This window comes from Balaenoptera acutorostrata, chromosome 4 (assembly GCF_949987535.1).
Source record: "Balaenoptera acutorostrata chromosome 4, mBalAcu1.1, whole genome shotgun sequence".
In the NCBI taxonomy this organism is placed as follows: Eukaryota; Metazoa; Chordata; class Mammalia; order Artiodactyla; family Balaenopteridae; genus Balaenoptera; species Balaenoptera acutorostrata.
In genome coordinates this window covers 80,773,760-80,795,008 of record NC_080067.1, presented here as the reverse complement: position 1 = coordinate 80,795,008, position 21,249 = coordinate 80,773,760, and the positions used below count along the sequence as shown (strand labels likewise).

At 42.4% G+C, this 21,249-nt stretch overlaps 1 protein-coding gene across 1 annotated transcript in view; it reads right to left on the bottom strand.

The window, feature by feature from the left end:
* Positions 1-7,513: 7,513 nt before the first annotated feature.
* Positions 7,514-21,249, bottom strand: part of LOC103012581 (mucin-13) — a 37,194-nt gene continuing 23,458 nt past the window's right edge. Inside the window, exons 8-13 of the mRNA XM_057544930.1 lie at positions 15,081-15,206; positions 14,611-14,740; positions 13,915-13,952; positions 12,214-12,298; positions 9,822-10,023; positions 7,514-8,239 (exon numbers count right to left, since the gene is read on the bottom strand). Of these exons, the coding sequence (XP_057400913.1) occupies positions 9,822-10,023; positions 12,214-12,298; positions 13,915-13,952; positions 14,611-14,740; positions 15,081-15,206 (581 nt within the window). The 3' untranslated portion in view covers positions 7,514-8,239. The remainder of the gene's footprint in view (positions 8,240-9,821; positions 10,024-12,213; positions 12,299-13,914; positions 13,953-14,610; positions 14,741-15,080; positions 15,207-21,249) is intronic.

Here is a 21,249-nt window from a genome sequence, read left to right as displayed (position 1 = left end):
GCTGTAAAACATACCTCATTCTCCCCATTTGGACGCTGGGGCTTAGAGAAGGGATAAGTGATAGAGCCAAGATCTCCTGACTCCAAGGTCCACAGTTCTTTCTGTTCTATCACAGCTGCCTCATTTTGAATGGAACTCTGATCTTCACTATGACTATGACATAGTCTTGATTCGAGTGTACTTAAAAGAAATATATCTTAATATTTTCGAAAGTGCAATGTTATCTCATAATTGGGCTTATTTGTGATCATTTCAGAAAATATTTACATGCAAATTAGCAAATACATCTGAAAATACCTGGCACACAGTAGGCATTCAATAACTATTTATTGAATCTGCCTTGTACTTCCTAAATTGGGTCCCCACCTGATTTCTTAGGGTGACAGCTTTGACCCACTATTCTTCGGAGCCATGTTATGTTATACAGGGTGGCCATCCAGGGGGACAGCGGACCTTTCATGACATGGAGCCCCATGCTTTATAACTACCCATGTAACATTCATCCCCAAACCACAATTAACAGCAAACACAGGGCCTTTTACCCTTAGGTCAATAGGCTGAAGTGTAGTTAGCTGTGGAGATCTGTGACTCCCCAGACTAGGGCACCCAAATCATGTTTTCCAAATGCAGCTGAAGGACAAAGCCAAGCCAGACCCAAAGCAGGATGCCTGCAAACTATAACTTGAGGTAGCTGGGCTCCCTCCTTCCAAAGAGACCAGGGAGGGCATTGCAATTGTCTCCACACAAGAAGGCAGGACTTGAGTGAATGCCTTATTAGGTATAGTTGTTCAGCCTTCTCTTCAGAAAAAGCAGGTAGGGCACATAGTTGGTATAACTGAAAGATCAGCACACCAGGAATCAGATGATTATGCAACACACAAGGCCCTTCAGAGCCTGGCCCCGACACCCACCCTCACAAACACATTCCCACCTTTGCACATCATGTTTCTTCTCCATAGATGGTCATGTTCCTGCTCTTTCCAGCTAGTAAACTTGACTCTTCTTTCCATACCCAGCTCAAGCCTTCCAGAACTGATGTTCATAGAACGTTTTCCTCCATGTTCTCAAACGGCTTGGTCCTTGCTCTATCAGATGAGTTGAATTTGAAATTACTTGCTTAGGGCACAACTGACTCTCTGACTTAATTGAGAATTAAGAGAGTAGGCACTTAAGTATCTGTGGGATAAACAACAAGGTCCTACTGTATCGCATAGGGAACTATTAATATGTTCAATATCCTGTAACAAACCATAATGGAAAAGAATATGAAAAAGAATATATATGTATATGTATAACTGAATCACTTTGCTGTACAGCAGAAACTAACCCAACATTGTAAATCAACTATACTTCAATAAAATAAATTTTTAAAAAAGTATTTGTGGAATGCCTCATTTTTTAAACAAATATTTATTGAGTGTATACTCTGTGCTAGATACTGCTCTAGGTTAGGGATGGGATTGTGATATTTATGCAGAATCTTGAAGGGTGAGATAATGTTGTAAGGTAGAGGGAGGGAGAGGAACAGAGACGGGATAGATGTTCACAAAGCACCCATTTCCTGGTCTTCCTGGACATGGAGCTCTCCTATATTCCTCTGTCTCCCTGGGTGTGTTGGGTGTAGTTATGTGACTACGTTCTAAGCCAACGTGATGTGGGAAAAAATGAGAGGTATTAACACCAGACCTGACCCATAAAAATCTCTCTTGCATGATCCTCCATGCTTTTTCCCTTTCCAGTAGATTGATGCGGATGAGTACAGTGTGACCTTGGGAAACATGTTCAAAATGAGGAAGCCGTAGCAGGAAGGAGCCTGGATCACCACTTAGAGGAGAGCAGAGGGCTCATGAGGAGCACCCAGGAGCAAGAATAGACGTCTCTGGACTATAATGCAGTCCACTGTCCAAATGTCTATTTGTGTTGACCCTTTTGAGGTGTGCGTTTTGTTTTAAGCTTGAGACTTAGAATAATAACAATAGAAAATTTTAAAAGATTAGTTTAAAATGATAGACATTCTATTATGGAATAAGAATTACGTACAATTTAGAGGGTATTGTATAAGTTAATTCCTCTCAAGAAAATGGTAAAGCTGGTTAGTTAGGGCTGGCTAAGAGAGGCTTTCTGTTATGGACTAAGCTTAAAAAAAAAAAAAAATACTTCAGAGGTGTCATTACAAATAGACATTTGGACAATTGACCCTATTATAATCCAGAGACTTCTCCTCTTGTTTTGCCCTAATTCTATTCTTTGCTTCCATAGTCCAGGATATTCCTTGCTCGAGGATGTTACTTCACTGAAATAGGGCCTTCATTCTTTCTTGTTTTGTTGAGGACCTTCTACATACCAGAGAAATAAGACAGAGGGTTTTTCTCCAGAAGCTCAGGAGCAGAGAAGGACTGGCTGATAAAGGTGGTACTAAGCAGGGGTGGGGGTTGGAGGTGTTCAGTGTCAACCCAGCGGGGCCTTGGACCCTGTCAGGAGGTTATTGTTTCCAGCATAAGGAAAGAAGCCTCAAAGATTCCTCTGTTGCCACATACGGGCAGGATGCCACAGCTGGGCCGAGAGAGAATGGAGAGACTTTTCATTAGAGAGAAGCTGGAGGCCCCACACCCAAACAGAGAGGGAAGCCACAGCCACAGCTGGGGCCATCAGTAATGCACAGCAGGCATTTTGCAGATGATTTTAGATGAATTACTTTAACGGAGAGAGTATGTTCTGAAATCTGAACAATTACATAAGGACAGAATTTTTCATTTTTGGTAATAAAGGCCCATTAAGCTATACACTCCAGGAAGATCTGTTTGTATCTGGCCCCAGGCCTAGTAAATATAGGCCACTCTCAGTTTCAAATATACGTCTCATAGTCTCTACGAACCATTGAAATATCCTGCATGTGTTAATATTTTGGCATTAAATGACAGAGAGCTGTGCTAATTACTACCCACAAAACTTTGGGCAAGTTTCTTGCCTCTATCTCCCCAACTATTGAACAAGGGTAATAAGAGTATTACTTCACAATTATTGTGAGAATGAAAGGAAGAGTTGTGCCTGGCCTATATTAAATACTCCGTAATATATTGACTATTACTATTGTTGTTTTTTCAATCTGGCTCTCATCTGGAAGCAGGAGAGAATTCTTTCATTAGACCACATGTTCTGATTGTGGGCTCAGAAAATGTTACTGAGCCTGCAGGAATAATGAAGCCTTCGATGGTTTGCTCCAAGCTTTGTCTTTGAATAAAAGTGCACACGTGTCACAACCTGGAGGTTGAAGAAAAGTTCCCCATACAGTGCTCCAGGGCTCTTCGCAACCTCATTCTCTAAAAAATCCAGCCAGACCTTGCTCACCTCGTAAAAGCTGATGAAAGACAGAAATCTCCCACTGTTGGCATTTTTTTTTAAACCTAAAATGAAGAATTTTTCAATGCAAATTGATTTATCTTCTTTTTTATTTTGGAAAGCCATTAAATAAAACATTGATTATCCGAGTAATTGTACCAAATTGTATGCATCATTAAGATGACATTAACATTACTTCAATTCTTAAGTTATTATAGGACCACTGGAAAGAAACAATGTATGATTCTAATGATCCAGTAAAAATTATGCAAATGTGCCACAAGAGTGAACTGATAACATTCATGTTTCCCTGGCACAAGAGCAAGGAATGAAGAGACCAAGAAAAAGTCAAGGGGGAATTGTTTAGAATTGTTGCATTAAAAGTGAATGATTTCCAACAAGGCTTTTAAAACAACTGTCCCACCGGAAGTTGGGTTTTTGCAAGCCATAGGAGACAGCACCACCTACTGGCTGCAGAATTTGCCCAGCGGCTAGGAAGAAGGAAGAGGGTGGTGGGTAGTTCAGGGGTAAAATTGCCCCAAAGATTTAAGTTTCAAGCTGTTTTGGTGCTGATGCCACCTGGACGATTGACCTCCTCCTCCATAAGGAAGCTCAGAGACCACTGAAGCTTCTTATGCATAATAGATTCCTGGTTTCTAGAATCTCTGGGGAAGGAATGGGAAATGATGTGATCTGGGGCTTGACCTCAAGGAGCCAAACCGCTGGTCGAGAGTAGTGATTCTCAAACTCCCCTGCACATGCGAATCACTTGCGGAGCTTAACCCAGCCGGATGCTCTAGACCAATGAAGTGCTCTGGGATGAGACCCAGGCATCAGTGATTTTTAAATCTTCTCCAGTGACTCCAGTGTACAGCCGAGACCTGCTGCTGTCGGGGCAATGGTCCATCCCCAGCTGGTTTTACCCAACGCTGACCTCAGAGAGCCTTCAGGCTGAAGCAGAGATCAGCAGAATATGTATGTGCTCCTGTGCTGTCTGAGGGCAGTGACCAGAGGATGCCTCCCTCAAGGTCAGAGAGGCTCCCGCAGGAGTGTCCACACCCCACTTAAAAAAAAAAAAAAAACAGCTCAATTGAGGTATATATACAATAAACTGTACATATGTAACGTTTGTACTTTAAGTTTTGCTATACCTGTGGTAACCTTCACCACCATCAAGATAATGAACATACCCTTCATGATTGAGCTGGAAGAGTCCCGCTTTATACTGTTTCATAACTATTTAATATTCTATGCCAGGCATTGTGCTGGATGAGAAAGAAACACAGACTTACCATGCAGGACCTCTTTACCAGGGAAATGAGTTCCAGGACCCGGCTGACATGAAAGAGGCGATACTTCTGCTTGAGAGGGCTGTGTGGAGAAGGGGAGGATTCAAAAAAGCTGGTCAGAAAAGATGGTGTTTTAGCTGATCTAGACAGTTGGAGATGTTTATTAGGCAGTTGAAGGAAAGGGGCATTTCAAGTGCAGGGCACAGCACAGGCAAAAAAATGGAGGTAGTATAAAATAGATAACTAATAAGAACCTGCTGTATAAAAAAAATAAAATAAAATGAATTCAAAAATTCAGAAAAAAATGGCAGTAGGAGGAGGTGGCATGTTTAGGGAATAGCAGGTATGCCAGTGTTAGTGCACTGCGGGGGGTGGGGGGATGGGGACGGGGGAGGAGAGGCAACTCTGGAGCACTTGAGCCACAAGGAGTCTGGCTTGAATCTCTGAGCTTGATTCTCTCAGTGGAGAACCCCTGAGAGCCTTAAGCAAGGGAGTGTCATGATCAGATTCACATCTTAGAAAGTTCATTCTGACAGCCCTCCAAGGTTGCAGGACAGTCAGTTAGAAAACCTTTGCAAAGGTCCCAGTGAGCGGAAGCAAATGAATTACACGTCCTATTATGTAAGATCAAAAGCAACTTTGGAGGCAAAAGCCATTTTCATAAATATTACACATATACATATTTGGAGCATTATTTTTATTCAAACAATAGCAATGAAATTCTCCCAAGAATGGATGTACTCTGGTCCATGAAACCCAGAGTTTTGTATGGCCCAGGACCTTTGAGAAGTGACGGAAACTGACATGGTGTAGTGCAGAGGGGCACGAGAAAGGAGGGACTCTTTAGAAAAGAGGTTCAGGGACTTCCCTGGAGGCGCAGTGGATAAGACACTGCGCTCCCAATGCAGGGGGCCCGGGTTTGATCCCTGGTCAGGGAACTAGATCCCACAGGCATGCTGCAACTAAAAGTTTGCATGCCACAACTAAGGAGCCAGTGAGCCACAACTAAGGAGCCCACCTACCGCAACTAAGGAGCCCACCTGCTGCAACTAAGACCCGGTGCAACCAAATAAATAAATAAATAAATATTTTTTTTAAAAAAAGAAAGAAAAAAGAAAAGAGGTTCAAATAGCCTACTTTTAGCGCTAAATCCAGAATCATCTTCAAATGTAAAGAAGGTAACATGCAGGTCAGAACTAGAGTCTGTGATGTCAAGTTACAGTGGTCAGCCAATTTTAAGTTATGTCTTCATTAATTCTGTTAACCTATTGATTGCTGACTAATATTTTTACTGTGGGCATTAAAAGGTCATACGAGTTTCTTTTATTACGTTCACCAGCTAGCCTTGAGAACACAAGAGTAATCACAAGCTGTATCAGTGAGGATGCTCTCACCTGCAAAAACAGAAGCAACTACTCAAACTGTCCTAACAGTAAAGTCCAGAGCCTTCAGGGATGGTCTGATCAGAGCACCAGCTCCATTTTTCCATGGTTCTCTCAGCTTTGCCCTCCTCTATGTGTCAGCTCAGCAAAACTGAAGCAGTTCGAGGCCTCACATCCTCAACCCCACTCTCCAGAACAACGAGTTTCTCCTCCTCCAAGCCTCCTACCAACATTTGAGATTTATTCTAATCGTATCCACTTGTGCCATGTGCTTGCTAAGTCAATCACTGTGGCAAGAGGGCATGGGATTCCACTGATTGGCTTGGGCCAACCAAGGCCTACATTTGGAGCTAGGGGTTGGATCAATCCCACCCAAAATGCTTGGTTGCTTCATAATGGAAGAGTTGTGGGATATGCATGGGGAAGCAGCCAAAAATGTCTATTCCATGATAAAAAAAAATTACCTTGGGTAATCCAACAGCCCCCAATGAGCAGATGTTAATCAATTCGGTTTACCATGTGTCATGTTTGCTATTGAAAGTGAAATTTAACTGCTACGTGCATCACCCAAAGTCCCAAACACAAGGGAGGACACCATCTATTAAAGACACTTTATTTCTTACTGTTTATAGTTAACAGTCAAGGACAAATAATAACAACAAATAACAATAACTTGCAAAAGACCAGATATTAGACATAAACAAGGATACTACTAACATTAAAGAAAGCTGTGCCGGAGGTGCTGCCCCCATGCTTGGCTGTGTGTGTCAGTGACCACGGCTAAGGCTCTGTCCCCAGGGAAGGCTGAGGTTTTGGTGGAATACCTCTGGAGTCTGTATCACGAGGCTGAACATTTGGATCCAGAGCACAAGCTCCCTCACTCACCATCAGCCAGTCAGAATGTCTACAATTTCAAAGTGACTTCAAACTCTTGCTCTGGGGGGTTTGTCTTCACATCCTCTCCTAGGTTCTAAATCTTGGGTAGGGCATGAGTTAGAGGAAATGCCCATTTGCTCATTGAGGATGAAGGTGGGCCCTGGGAACCTTCTCCCTTACTCAGCCTACCAGCCCAGCTTCCTTCTACCTCTGTTCCTCCTACTCCTGGTCACATTTGTCCCCACTGACCCCCCTACCTACCGGCATTTCAAAACCTCTAGAATGTACCCCCGCAGAGGACATTTCTAGTTCAGGCCTTCCAGTTGACATTAAGAAGGCCCTGGGTTGCCAGTAACTGCTCCCAAAAAGCTAAGAGACCTGTCTCTTTTTATCTGTCCTCTTGATTTGAGCCCAGGTCACAAGCTCCTGGCAGTTCAAGGGTAATGAAATCCCTACATTTGAGGAAAAGAAGCAGCTTCCCTGTTTTTTTTCTTTTTTTAAAATACCATTCTTTTGACATAAAGTGTAACACACCACTTTTTTTTTTTTAATTTATTTATTTTTTATTTTCATTTTTGGCTGTGTTGGGTCTCCATTGCTGTGCGCAGGCTTTCTCTAGTTGCAGTGAGCGGGGGCCACTCTTCGCTGCGGTGCGCGGGCTTCTCATTGCGGTGGCTTCTCTCGTTGAGGAGCATGGGCTCTAGGCGCGCGGGCTTCAGTAGTTGTGGCGCACAGGCTTAGTTGCTCCGCGGCATGTGGGATCTTCCCGGGCCAGGGCTTGAACCCGTGTCCCCTGCATTGGCAGGCGGATTCTTAACCACTGCGCCACCAGGGAAGCCCCAGCTTCCCTGTTTTAACTTGCCAGAGAATGAACCTGAGCATCTTCAAGGATGGTATCTCCTCCCATCTCCTGGGACGTCCACAGCTGATGTGTAAGAGTCTCCCAGAATACGTCAATTATCTACAGGGTATCAACTCAAAGCAACAGTCTTCTAGACTCTTTCAGGAGTGAAAAATCCTGGGGAGCTTCCCTCTAGATAGATAGAATGATTACTGTTGCACGGCCAGGAAAAACAAACCTAACCATTGTACTGATTGGAGTAAATCAACTATCTTAAGTATAGATGCTTACTAATAGCATCTATGTGCATTTAATGTCATAGGTACTTAGTTAGCAAACAAGCTGTATTCATTGCAAACAGTCACAACTCCCATTCAGAGAGGCTGGATGGAAGAGAAATACCAAAGGCCAGATCTTCATGGCTGCTCCCTTCTCCATCAGTCTTTGAAACACTCAAAATAAAAGCTCATATGTTGGGTTGAGGGGGTGGATGGTTCCAAATTTTTACCGTTCTAGACAAAACGAGAGAGAGAGAAAGAGAGGGGGAAAAACTCTTAGAAAAGAAGTATTCCAACAGAAACATATGAGAAAATTTAGATTCATAAATGATTAACATTACTGTAATTAACACAATTTGAATACTATTATTCAAATTAGAACCCATCGTGCTGTGTTCTTTATGCATTTTGACTTATTTGATCTTTACCCTCTGAGGTAGGCTTCATTTTAACCATTTCACAGATGAGAAAACAAACCCAGAGAAGTCAAATAACTTGTCTGAGATCACACAGCTCGTAGCAGGAAGGGCCAGGCTGTGAACACAGGTCTGTCCGATTCTAAATCCCATGCCTGCTCAGCCACTAAAGAGCTTTCTTCAGAGGTTATACTTGAAGTAAGGGCTCCACTGTGGGGAAAGGGAGGTTTGAAATGAGTTCCATGGTTAAGGTTCACCTCAGGTAGGACCAAAGGGAGGTCCATTCTCGGCTCTTGCTGGCTAGACCCTGTGTCCGACCCTACATGGTGCATTTTGTGCAAGTCATCCCTTCGTGCATGCATGGAACACTTAGATTCCATGACTGAAGGAAACTTGATATGTAAAATCAACCGTGGGATTTCAAACGAAAAATAAGTCAGATTTTCCCAGAATATTCAAAGTGCGTTAAGATCCGCAAAGGATGACCCGCTCACCTGGGCCGCCTGCAGAAGCAAAGCTCACACACAGGGAGTGGGGATACTGTTCTCCCCTTCCCCGGCCCCTCTACCACCCTCCAGGGTCCCCCTTCTCTTTCAGCCTCTTTATTTTTCTTCTCTCCTGGGGATAACTTACTCCTCCTTCTTTCCCTTTCTCCCCACTCTTCCTCTTTTAAACAAGTCATTTCTCTCCTTTCCTCTCTTCTTCCCCCTCTCTCTTCTCTGGCCACTTTTCCTCTTCCTTCTGTCTTGTCACTCCTCCCCGAGGGAGTCCTCTCTGACAGGCTTTCTCCTTTCAGCATTTCATTTGGTCACACTGAGCAATGCCAGCTACGATTCTCCAAAACAAATCTAACAAGGACAAGCTACTTGCCTTGAAAGTCCTCCCAAGGGAAAGAAAATATTATCAGCCTCACTTGCCTTGTCGCTTTAGAAATTGATCGGGTGGCCTTGTGGTCTGGGGTGGGGCGGGGAGGAAAGGAGAGATTTGCCTTCATGTGGGCTGGCTGGAAAGGATCCATGTAAACAGAACCATGTTTACATCCAACAGTCCTCCCCGGGCCTGACCTAGGTCCTAGGCCCTTCAGTCTGGGAATTGTCATCACAACCACTGGAGTTGTATCCCAAGAAACATATAATTTAAGGAGACCTTAAGGGCATCTGAATTAAGCTTCCTTTTTTATAGCTGAGGAAATAGATGAATAGAGAAATTAAGTGGTGTGTCTAAAGTCACATAGATGGTCAGTGTTAGGGACCAAGTGGTGGCTATTTTCAATAGCTTTCGATTAAAAAAAAAAAGTCTACTGGGCAGCCAGGGCTGCTGATGATACAACAGTCAGGTCCCAAGTCGGCCCTGGGAAATTTCACTCTGCAAAGGCAAACAGAAAGCATGCAAAGACTCACCTAATAGTCTGCGCGGGGTAGACCACCCTGGACTATGTAGGGATTCTGTGGCTGACTCTCTTTGGGTAGGTTCACCCTGATCTTAGGGAAGATGCTCCCATCTGCTCCTAGATTGCTAAAGCCGGTCTCCCACAGTTTCAGATTTCGAAAATCGTTCTCAATCAAGTTCTCTTCTTCTGCATTCCTGCTTTTGTTCTTTGATCTGTAATCAGTAACAGGAATTAGGATCTGACAATGGCGGCAAGTTCCTTGAAGCAAATGTTAATATTCTTTCTTCAAAATGTTTTAAATTTTTGAAATAATTTCAAATTTACATGTAAGTTACCAAAAAAAAAAAAAAAATTACACAGAGCTCCCATACATCTATCACCCAGATTCCCTGACTGTTAACATTTCTGAACCATTTAAGAATAAGCTGCAGACCTGATGTCCATTACTGGTAATACTTCATTACTTCATTCAGTGTAGATTCCCTAAGTCTCCTCATAAGCTCCATGTAACCATCAAAACCAGAATGTTAACCCTGATCCAACATTACCATCTAATTCCTCCAGTCCCATTTACATTTTGCTAATAATGTTAGAATTTTTCAGTGTGCCTTTGCATTATTTATGGAAATGATAATAAAAGTCAAAGAAAAAGATGATTTGTGATACAATTTTTCATTCAGGCAAAGTCAATGTCTACAGAAGCACCTCAATGAATAAAATGAGTTCAAGGCATAAAGGTCTTAAGGAGAAATAGGAGTTTCCCAGGTTGTTCTGTGGGCCCTCAAGGATCTCAGGTGTAAGCATTCAAAGGCAAGTGGGAGGACTTGCAGGTGAGGGAGGCACCTGTCCCCCAATTAACTCTGATCATGACCCTTCTCTCCTTCTGGCCTGCAGCGACAGTCCTGCCCTGTTAGAATATGGGTAATGGGGCCAGAGGCATCTATTATGGCCACAGGGCAGTTCTGGGGTGACTTTCAGACACTGGAATGTCAGAAAGGAAGACCCACTCACCTGGTGACCCTGATGGTCAGCCCAGCCCACCACTGAGTTCCTGCCCTGTGACAGCACTCCCATCTAAGGTAACTGACAAGAGGCTTCCTTCCCTTTGGAATGGGCAAGAAATTATAATTCTTGGAGAGCTCCCAAGAGTCATGAATCTGTGGCTGAGCAAAGAGCAAATGGGGCTCTGCAGCAGGAAGGGGAACCGAGAACCGAGGCTCTCAAGGGGCACAAGCTCTATCACAGTCCCTGAGGACCCTGGAGACTGGGGCGGTGAGCCGGTCCACTGTGGAGGAAGCAGCCTTGCTCCAGAGTCGAAATGTCCTGTCCCCCATACCCCCACCCCTGGAAAAGGGGAAGTCGTGTTCTCAGTTCCCAGCTTGGCATCCTTATAATCAAGTCTCTGGGGAAGAGTTAATATCAAAATGGAGTAAAAGAAGAAAAAAAAAAGAAACAAAATATTTTAGGAATGTAAACTCTATCCTCTCACATTACAGTGCAAAAAAACCTATTTTGCCAAAATATAAGATATTAGCTAAAGGTAATTTTCAAAAAGTAGCTTTTTTTAAAATCAGAGTGGTTCCTCACTTGGCACATTTAGAATGGAGTAGATGATAGTATTCCATCTCTATTAATGGAGGGAACTTTATCTAAATGTTTGTAGAATAAATGAATGGACCCTACTTAATTTTTAAGAAGGTCACTTAAGGCACAAGCTGAGAAAAGGCCATGCAGAGATAACGTTTCTACTTAAAACCCAGGCGGCTCAGTTGAGGTGGACGTTAGGCTATTTGCAGCGAGGTCCTGGGCAGGGGAGTGACTTAATGAAAATTATATCTGACAACATCAGTGGAGTTAAATACTGCTAACAAAAGAGTGTTTTGTTTTGTTTTGTTTTGTTTTTGAGCAGATAAAGGTTTATTGCAGGGCCAAGCAAGGAGAATGGGTGGCTTGTGCTCAAAAAAAAAAAAAACCTGAACTCTCAAAAGAGTTTTTAATGACATCAGAAAATGGTTGCTATGTCACTTTATAGTATTAAGCAAAAACAAACCTCAACAAAAAAAATTTTAAAGCACAAAAGATACTAAATTACATATATAACATCATTTTAAAAAGTAGCGAAAAACCTGGAAGGATGTATGCCAAAATGTTGGTTGCTTCAGGGTGGTGGGTTTTGTGGATGACTTTTTAGTCTGCTCCTTTACACATTTTCTATTTTCTTCAGTGATCATGTGTAGCTTATAGAATCAGAAGAAAATTCAGGTAAGACAACAAGGGCAATGGTATTAGAGAGGCCTCGCCCTATTTTTCTTCTCTTGCCCAGGAAAGGCTGGGCGTGTTTGGAAACCAGAGTGTAATGCCAGTGGCACTGTGCCCCAGGAAAGGGACACTTCACCCCGTACCTCACTGAGAAGATGAGTGCAATCACCATGCCGAGAAAGAGGATGCCAGCAACGGTGCCCACGATCGTGAGGATCAGCTGAAATGCTGAAAGGGAAAAGAGAAGAGTAGGAACGGCTTCCCCCAAGCAGACTCCCACTGTCTACTGCACAGGTACGTGTGTTCCCAGTGGTTCCTGGCCAAGAGGACAATTGGGCTCTGGTTTCTGACCCTCTTCCAGGACCAGGATGGGTGGGTGGCTCACCTCCTTTAGCCCTCTATCTGCCCACCCCCAACTGTGTCTTCAGAACCCAATCAAAAGAGGCAACCTTGCCAGATAAAAGAAGTCCATAGCACAGAGGAGGCCATGGTGGCAGGACCTTCCTGGGCTTTGTGGGGGGTGAGATCTCATCAGAGGTCCACACTACCTCCTTACCTCTGCTGCCTTTGCCTGCCTGCCATAACGGACTTTGCTGATAAACCAGGGGAACTAGGTTGGAGTTAAATTTGTCACTAACAGAGGAGCTTGATGGAATTGATGAGGGAAGAGTCTGGAGGTTCATTACCACCCACTCTCCTCTAGATCTGCTTGTTTAACGCTCTTGAGCACTTGAAATATGGCTATGGGGTGGCATGTAAGTGCAATTTTAACATACACAGCAGATTTCAAACACACAGTATAAAAAAATGTAAAATATCTCATTAATCATGCTTGTATTGATTGCCTATTGAAATGATATTATTTTCTATATGTTGAATGAAATAAAATGTTATTAAAATCAATTTCACCTATTCCTCTTTACTTTTTAAATTTTACTTAGAGCTTTTAAAATCTGAAATTAAATCTGAAGCTCGTGTTACATTTCTATTGGACAGTGCTGCTCTAGATCCCTTTGATTCTTTCTGCTACATGACTGCCATATATGCCACCTCTAACCAGGATGCAAGGGGTCATCGACTATTAAGTCTGGAAAATCCCTCAAAGGTTAGCTGATCCAAACTTCTCATTTTATAGGTGTAGACACTGAAAGCCCAGAAGAAAGAAATGTCTTAACAAATCCAGCCTTACAACAAAATACAGTAGAAATTAAAAGCATTTCTTATCACTAACTTTGTGGCTGGCTGGGAGGCTAACAGGAATACTCCCTTCATCTTGGATCATTGATCTTTTAGTTCATTATATAAAATTTAAAATATGAAATCATTTAAAATATACAGTTAGTATTGTCCCAATCTGGTGGGGGTAGGGCCTGGGAGGGAACCAAGCAACTGAATTTATGACAACACATCCCAAATTAGTAAATAGCTCTGAGACAAAAAGATGATTTGAGTATTTGAACGTCTGGTTTCTAGTTCTGCTCTACTGTGAACATAAACATTTTTGGAATATACTGGTCTTTATCCTTTTTAGTAACAGACAATGCATATTTAATCTAATGTAGGAAATGAATATAATGTTGGGACAACCTTCTTTGGCCTGGGACAAGTCCAGAGGCACCAGCCCACCTCTTGGGCTGAGTTCTATTATTTCCCATAACAGAGAGGCTCTGCCCACAACCTAAGTGTGAGCATGGAGTGGCCTGACCCAGAAGACAAACTCCCAGGTAGATTTTCTCTCTCTTTATGAAACAAGCCAGAGACTTTGGGGAACTGGACAGAATTTTGAATGTGGTCAATGTCTGTTTCTTAGAAGCTTATTAACAAAGCAAGACTCTTCTACTCACAGTCTTCACAATCAACTCCGCTGTAGCCAAACGCACACCTAAAATACAAGGAGTAGGAGACCATGGTAAGGAGCCTTGTGGGAGCAGGTCAGAGTTCCCACCCAACCTCCATGTCTTCCTTGCATCTTTCTTTCATTCTCTCCTCCCCGTTCTGTCTCCCCTTTCTCTTTTCTTCCTTACGCTCCCATTCTTCCAGGTGAGCGCCTTTCATGGCACTCTGGAAGGTTGAGGGGGTACACAATCCCGTGTGGTTCTATTTGCTAGCAACTGAATGCTCCATCTTCTGAGCGCCAGGAGGATTCAGCAGTTTGGGCGAAGCCGAGTCCCAGAGGCATGGAGCTTAGTGGGACCCCCTCGGGCTGCGAGACCACCTGCCTCGGCCATTTATTTGCTGCCCTGTGAGTGGGGACATGTCATTTATATTCTCCGAGCTTCAGTTTCCTCACTTGAAAATGGGGAATAAATACATTCCTGACTGTTGTTGTATGAGAAGCATTACCTGCTGTGGTTCCCAGCACACGGAGAATGTTCAGAAACTGATGATGATGATGATGGTGGTGATGGTGATGCTCTGTACCTACCAACTTATGCCAGCGAACCAACTTCCAGACCCTAAACTCACACATATGTGACAAGCGCTATCCTTTTTGCCTAGCTTCAGCTATGACAAGATGAAAAAGGAGTGATTTCTCTTACGGTTGACAGATCCCACGATTATCTTCCTTGTAGCCTGGCAGGCACACACATTTAGCTTCCCTGCTGTTCTTCACTAGGCATTGCTTCTTGTTCTCTGTGTTGCAGTTACCAGGACACTTTGGATCCAAAGCTTCAAAAGAGAGTGATTTCTGGGTAATTTTCAGAAACAACCCCTTCAACACCAAAGTGACACATCACAGAATACAATTTTTTCACGTTGCTTTTTCTGGGTAAAACAAGGTGCTCAGTGGCTCTGCACTTGACGTGCGCCCTGTGAAGTGGCACGTGGGCCTCCTCACCAGCTCTTAGCCAAGGCCCTATCCAGGCCCACAGGACTAAAGCCAAAATTCACATCCCTCGGACTCTGAAATGCACATGGAAACCTGAGCAGGAAAGTGTGTACTTTGCAAATGCAAAAGGAGAGAGTGGAGGAGGCATGAAGAACATTTAGAAGCAGGTGGAACACTTACCAACACACAGAGGGATCTGTGGTCTCGGTCTCTGCAGCCCCGGTTTGCACTGACATAGTAAACCACTGGCGCAGTCATCTTGTGCATCCTTTTTCTTACAACCATAATAATCACACCGATCTTGCTCTAAGAGGTACAAATAATTCAAAGACATATTTAGCAAGACAATATGGATAAGGTAACTTGTGAAAGCACCCCATTCCATTGTGGTTATTGTTGCCTTTTAACACATTTTGGGATTCAACCAATGAAAATCTGAGATTCTGAAATTCAACTCCCCAGGGGATCTCTTCTATAACTATTTCCTTATATTATTCAATTAAAATTAATTCAATCCAGTGCAATGCAATGATGTTCCAAATCTCTTTTGCACCTACCTCTTTGCTAGGTTCCACAAAGGACACAGTAGCTGCATAAGTTTTGGACCCCATCTTTGGAGACTTACCTGTTTACACCCTTAGAGAGTTGCATCCAGCAACTCATAATACAGACTTTAAGTACAGTGGGAATTCAGGGGCTCAGGTAGCTAAAGGTAACATCGTGGAGGAGGTGGAAATTGGGCTAAGTCTTGAAAGATAGGAAAGATTTGAACAGTCAAAGGAGAGGCAAGGTCTAAGTGGAGTAAACAAGGCATGAAAAGAAGTAAGGATTCTTATCCGGGAGTGATGGAGTTGTACTTGGGCAGGGGAGAGGCAGTGTGGTGAGGAGGAACAAAAGTGAGAACTCTTGGCTCTACCGTTGTTTGGCCGTGGGCTTTTTGTTCAATCTTTTAATTTGTGGTGGGTCCAAGTTCCCTCCATCTATGAAATGGGCTAATGATTCTTGTTTCACATGATTGTTGTGAGAACTGAATGAACTAATGTAAATGCAATTGTCCACTATAAGATACTCAACAAGTAATCGTTCTTTTGTTCACTCATTGGTATAGCAGGGTTTGAATGTCAGGTTACGGACACTGACTTTTATCCTACAAGCCTGAGAATCCATTGATAGATTCTGAACAGCATGAGAAGCATGGCATGAGAAAGCCATCTTTTAAGAATGTTAGTCTAGAAGCAGATTGGAAGACATTAGGGACAAAAAGATGAATCTGAGAATAGATTAGGGGGAGAGAATAGGAGCAGGTAGAACAGATATGTGGTTACTCTCTTCTAAACATCCCAAACCTGTAACTAACCTTCCTTCATTACCTGCCATTTGAAAATGCCTCTAAATAAAAAACAGAGAAAGAGATTCTACAACTTTTGACACAGAAAAGAGAATCTGTCTTTGCAGCAGAAGCAAGAGAGCAGGAAAAGGTGTTTTTCTCTAAAAGTTCTGAGCTCTCCCTTCCATGTGCTGGGCAGCTCATGCTCCTGTGGCCATCTCTAGCTGGCATCATTTGGTAATCTGTTAATGTACCTAAGAGCACATGCCTGGTGTCAGAGTGGAGAGATGTTGAGAAGAGTTGTCCAAAAACAGAGCAATTCTCAGCACTGAGACCAGATGGTTTCAAGTCTTCCAGGGCTCAGAACCAAGGCAGTTACTAAGTAGAGCCAAATGAGAGAATTGCAAGGGTCCCCAACTTTATTTTGAAGAATGCACTGGTTATTTTCATCTGACAACCACTTGGAGTGGTCAGTCCCCATGCTGATGGGGATCCTCAACTTCCTCACACTTGCCAGAAGTCTCATTCAGCCAAAAGCAGAGCATATGATAAGGTTTTTGTCTTGCCTTGCTGACAATTTCATCTTCCGGGGATAGAGGTTCTGACGGCATGAATTGCTACTCTGGACCAAATTCTGACCCTGAGGAGAAATTTATTGGCAGGTAGAAGTGATGAGTCCCTTGGAAGACAAGGACCAAGTGATAGCCAGAAAGAGGAGTATGACTTTGAGAGAGTAAATATTGAAATGTTCAAAAAGGATAAGGTGTAGTTCCATGGCATGAGACTCTGGAAGATGAAAACAGTTCAGGAAAGTAAGAAGCTCTGAAAATGTAATTCTAACTGTGCAGCTGCAGATGATCCCAACAAGCTATAAAGAAAAAAAAAAATGGGAGAGGGCCAGGTAATATAAGAAACTGGCATAGTTTGCACAGGAAGCTCTCAGATGAGAGACATAAAATATAAAAAGAAGGTCCCATAACCAAAAATGGAATATTAAAAGTGTGACAGAGACAGTCTAGAGTCCCAAATGAGCTCAGGCTTGCCACAAACAAAACCCAAAACAACAACAAAAATCCAACAACAAAGAGCAAAGGGTTAAAAATTAAAAATGGGCAAATGAGAAATGAAAAAGGAGAAGTAACCACTGACACTGCAGAAATACAAAAGATCATGAGAGATTACTACAAGCAACTCTATGCCAATAAAATGGACAACCTGGAAGAAACGGACAGATTCTTAGAAATGCACAAACTGCCGAGACTGAACCAGGAAGAAATAGAAAATATGAACAGACCAATCACAAGCACTGAAATTGAAACTGTGATTAAAAACCTTCCAACAAACAAAAGCCCAGGACCAGATGGCTTCACAGGTGAATTCTATCAAACATTTAGAGAAGAGCTAACACCTATCCTTCTCAAACTCTTCCAAAATATTGCAGAGGGAGGAACACTCCCAAACTCATTCTACGAGGCCACCATCACCCTGATACCAAAACCAGACAAAGATGTCACAAAGAAAGAAAACTACAGGCCAATATCACTGATGAACATAGATGCAAAAATCCTCAAGAAAATACTAGCAAACAGAATCCAACAGCACATTAAAAGGATCATACACCATGATCAAGTGGGGTTTATCCCAGGAATGCAAGGATTCTTCAATATACGCAAATCAATCAATGTGATACACCATATTAACAAATTGAAGGAGAAAAACCATATGATCATCTCAATAGATGCAGAGAAAGCTTTCGACAAAATTCAACACCCATTTATGATAAAAGCCCTGCAGAGAGTAGGCATAGAGGGAACTTTCCTCAACATAATAAAGGCCATATATGACAAACCCACAGCCAACATTGTCCTCAATGGTGAAAAACTGAAACCATTTCCACTAAGATCAGGAACAAGACAAGGATGCCCACTCTCACCACTATTACTCAACATAGTTTTGGAATTGTTAGCCACAGCAATCAGAGAAGACAAAGAAATAAAAGGAATCCAAATCGGAAAAGAAGAAGTAAAGCTGTCACTGTTTGCAGATGACATGATACTATACATAGAGAATCCTAAAGATGCTACCAGAAAACTCCTAGAGCTAATCAATGAATTTGGTAAAGTAGCAGGATACAAAATTAATGCACAGAAATCTCTTGCATTTCTATACACTAATGACGAAAAATCTGAAAGTGAAATTAAGAAAACACTCCTGTTTACCATTGCAACAAAAAGAATAAAATATCTAGGAATAAACCTACCTAAGGAGACAAAAGACCTGTATGCAGAAAATTATAAGACACTGATGAAAGAAATTAAAGATGATACAAATAGATGGAGAGATATACCATGTTCCTGGATTGGAAGAATCAACATTGTGAAAATGACTCTACTACCCAAAGCAATCTACAGATTCAATGCAATCCCTATCAAACTACCACTGGCATTTTTCACAGAACTAGAACAAAAAATTTCACAATTTGTATGGAAACACAAAAGACCTCGAATAGCCAAAGCAATCTTGAGAACGAAAAATGGAGCTGGGGGAATCAGTCTCCCTGACTTCAGACTATATTACAAAGCTACAGTAATCAAGACAGTTTGGTACTGGTACAAAAACAGAAATATAGATCAATGGAACAGGATAGAAAGCCCAGAGATAAACCCACGCACATATGGTCACCTTATCTTTGATAAAGGAGGCAAGCAAATACAGTGGAGAAAAGACAGCCTCTTCAATAAGTGGTGCTGGGAAAATTGGACGGATACATGTAAAAGTATGAAATTAGAACACTCCCTGACACCATGCACAAAAATAAACTCAAAATGGATTAAAGACCTAAGTGTAAGGCCAGACACTATCAAACTCTTAGAGGAAAACATAGGCAGAACACTCTATGACATACATCACAGCAAGATTCTTTTTGACCCAGCTCCCAGAGAAATGGAAATAAGAACACAAATAAACAAATGGGACCTAATGAAACTTAAAAGCTTTTGCACAGCAAAGGAAACCATAAACAAGACCAAAAGACAACCATCAGAATGGGAGAAAATATTTGCAAATGAAGCAACTGACAAAGGATTAATCTCGAAGATTTACAAGCAGCTCATGCAGCTCAATAACAAAAAAACGAACAACCCAATCCAAAAATGGGCAGAAGACCTAAATAGACATTTCTCCAAAGAAGATATACAGATTGCCAACAGACACATGAAAGAATGCTCAACATCATTAATCATTAGAGAAATGCAAATCAAAACTACAATGAGGGGCTTCCCTGGTGGCGCAGTGGTTGAGAATCTGCCTGCCAATGCAGGGGAGACGGGTTCGAGCCCCGGTCTGGGAAGATCCCACATGCCACGGAGCAACTGGGCCCGTGAGCCACAATTACTGAGCCTGAGAGTCTGGAGCCTGTGCTCCGCAACAAGAGAGGCCGCGATAGTGAGAGGCCCGCGCACCGCGATGAAGAGTGGACCCCACTTGCCGCAACTGGAGAAAGCCCTCGCACAGAAACGAAGACCCAACACAGCCAAAAATAAATAAATTAAAAAAAAAAAAAAAAACTACAATGAGATATCATCTCATACCGGTCAGAATGGCCATCATCAAAAAATCTAGAAACAATAAATGCTGGAGAGGGTGTGGAGGAAAGGGAACACTCTTGCGCTGTTCGTGGGAATGTAAATTGATACAGCCACTATGGAGAACAGTATGGAGGTTCCTTAAAAAACTAAAAATAGAACTACCATACGACCCAGCAATCCCACTACTGGGCATATACCCTGAGAAAATCATAGTTCAAAAAGAGTCATGTACCAAAATGTTCATTGCAGCTCTATCTACAATAGCCAGGGCATGGAAGCAACCTAAATGTCCATCGACAGATGAATGGGTAAAGAAGATGTGGCACATATATACAATGGAATATTACTCAGCCATAAAAAGAAATGAAATGGAGGTATTTGTAATGAGGTGGATGGAGTTAGAGTCTGTCATACAGAGTGAAGTAAGTCAGAAAGAGAAAAACAAATACAGTATGCTAACACATATATACGGAATCTAAGGGAAAAAAAAAAAAGGTCATGAAGAACCTAGTGGCAAGACGGGAATAAAGACACAGACCTACTAGAGAATGGACTTGAGGATATGGGGAGGGGGTGGGGTGAGATGTGACAGGGTGAGAGAGTGTCATGGACATATATACACTACCAAATGTAAAAGAGATAGCTAGTGGGAAGCAGCCGCATAGCACAGGGAGATCAGCTCGGTGCTTTGTGACCACCTAGAGGGGTGGGATGGGGAGGATGGGAGGGAGGGAGATGCAAGAGGGAAGAGATATGGGAACATATTGTATATGTATAACTGATTCACTTTGTTATAAAGCAGAAGCTAACACACCATTGTAAGGCAATTATACTTCAATAAAGATGTTTAAAAAAAAAAAAGATAAAAAAATGGGCAAATGAATGAAAGGGTGTGTATGTTTTCCATGTTACAGGGGCTCATGGAAAGGCCAGGCCTGGTTGGTGTAATGTTGATGAATGACATGAAAAAAACAGAATGGCTTCAGAACAATTTTTCTCCAGTCTCTTCTGCCAGGAAATAATACTTGGATGGAAAAGAGTTGAATGGACATTGCTAAAGGGACCACAGCCCATGGAGAGGGTACAGTGCAGGGGAGCCCCCATCCTTTATGATAGAATTTTAAGTGTTTTATTCCAGAGCATTTACATTCCAGGTCCTGAGAGAACAGTGAGCATCTGTGAAATCTCGAAAAAGAGAGAAGGTGCTAGAAAACTATAAATGAACAGAATTTGATTATATTTTCAAAAAGAGAAATACGTTTTGCAAACTAGGACATGGAGGTTACAATAAGCCAAAAGCAAAAATTTAAGAGACTAAAGAAGGAGTCGTAGAAGGATCAAAAGGAAAGATGAAGAAGGCAGAATGGGATCAGGAGAATGGTGAGTGGAGGTCCAGAGAGAAGAGGACTTCAGGAATGGGAGGATACTAGTATCA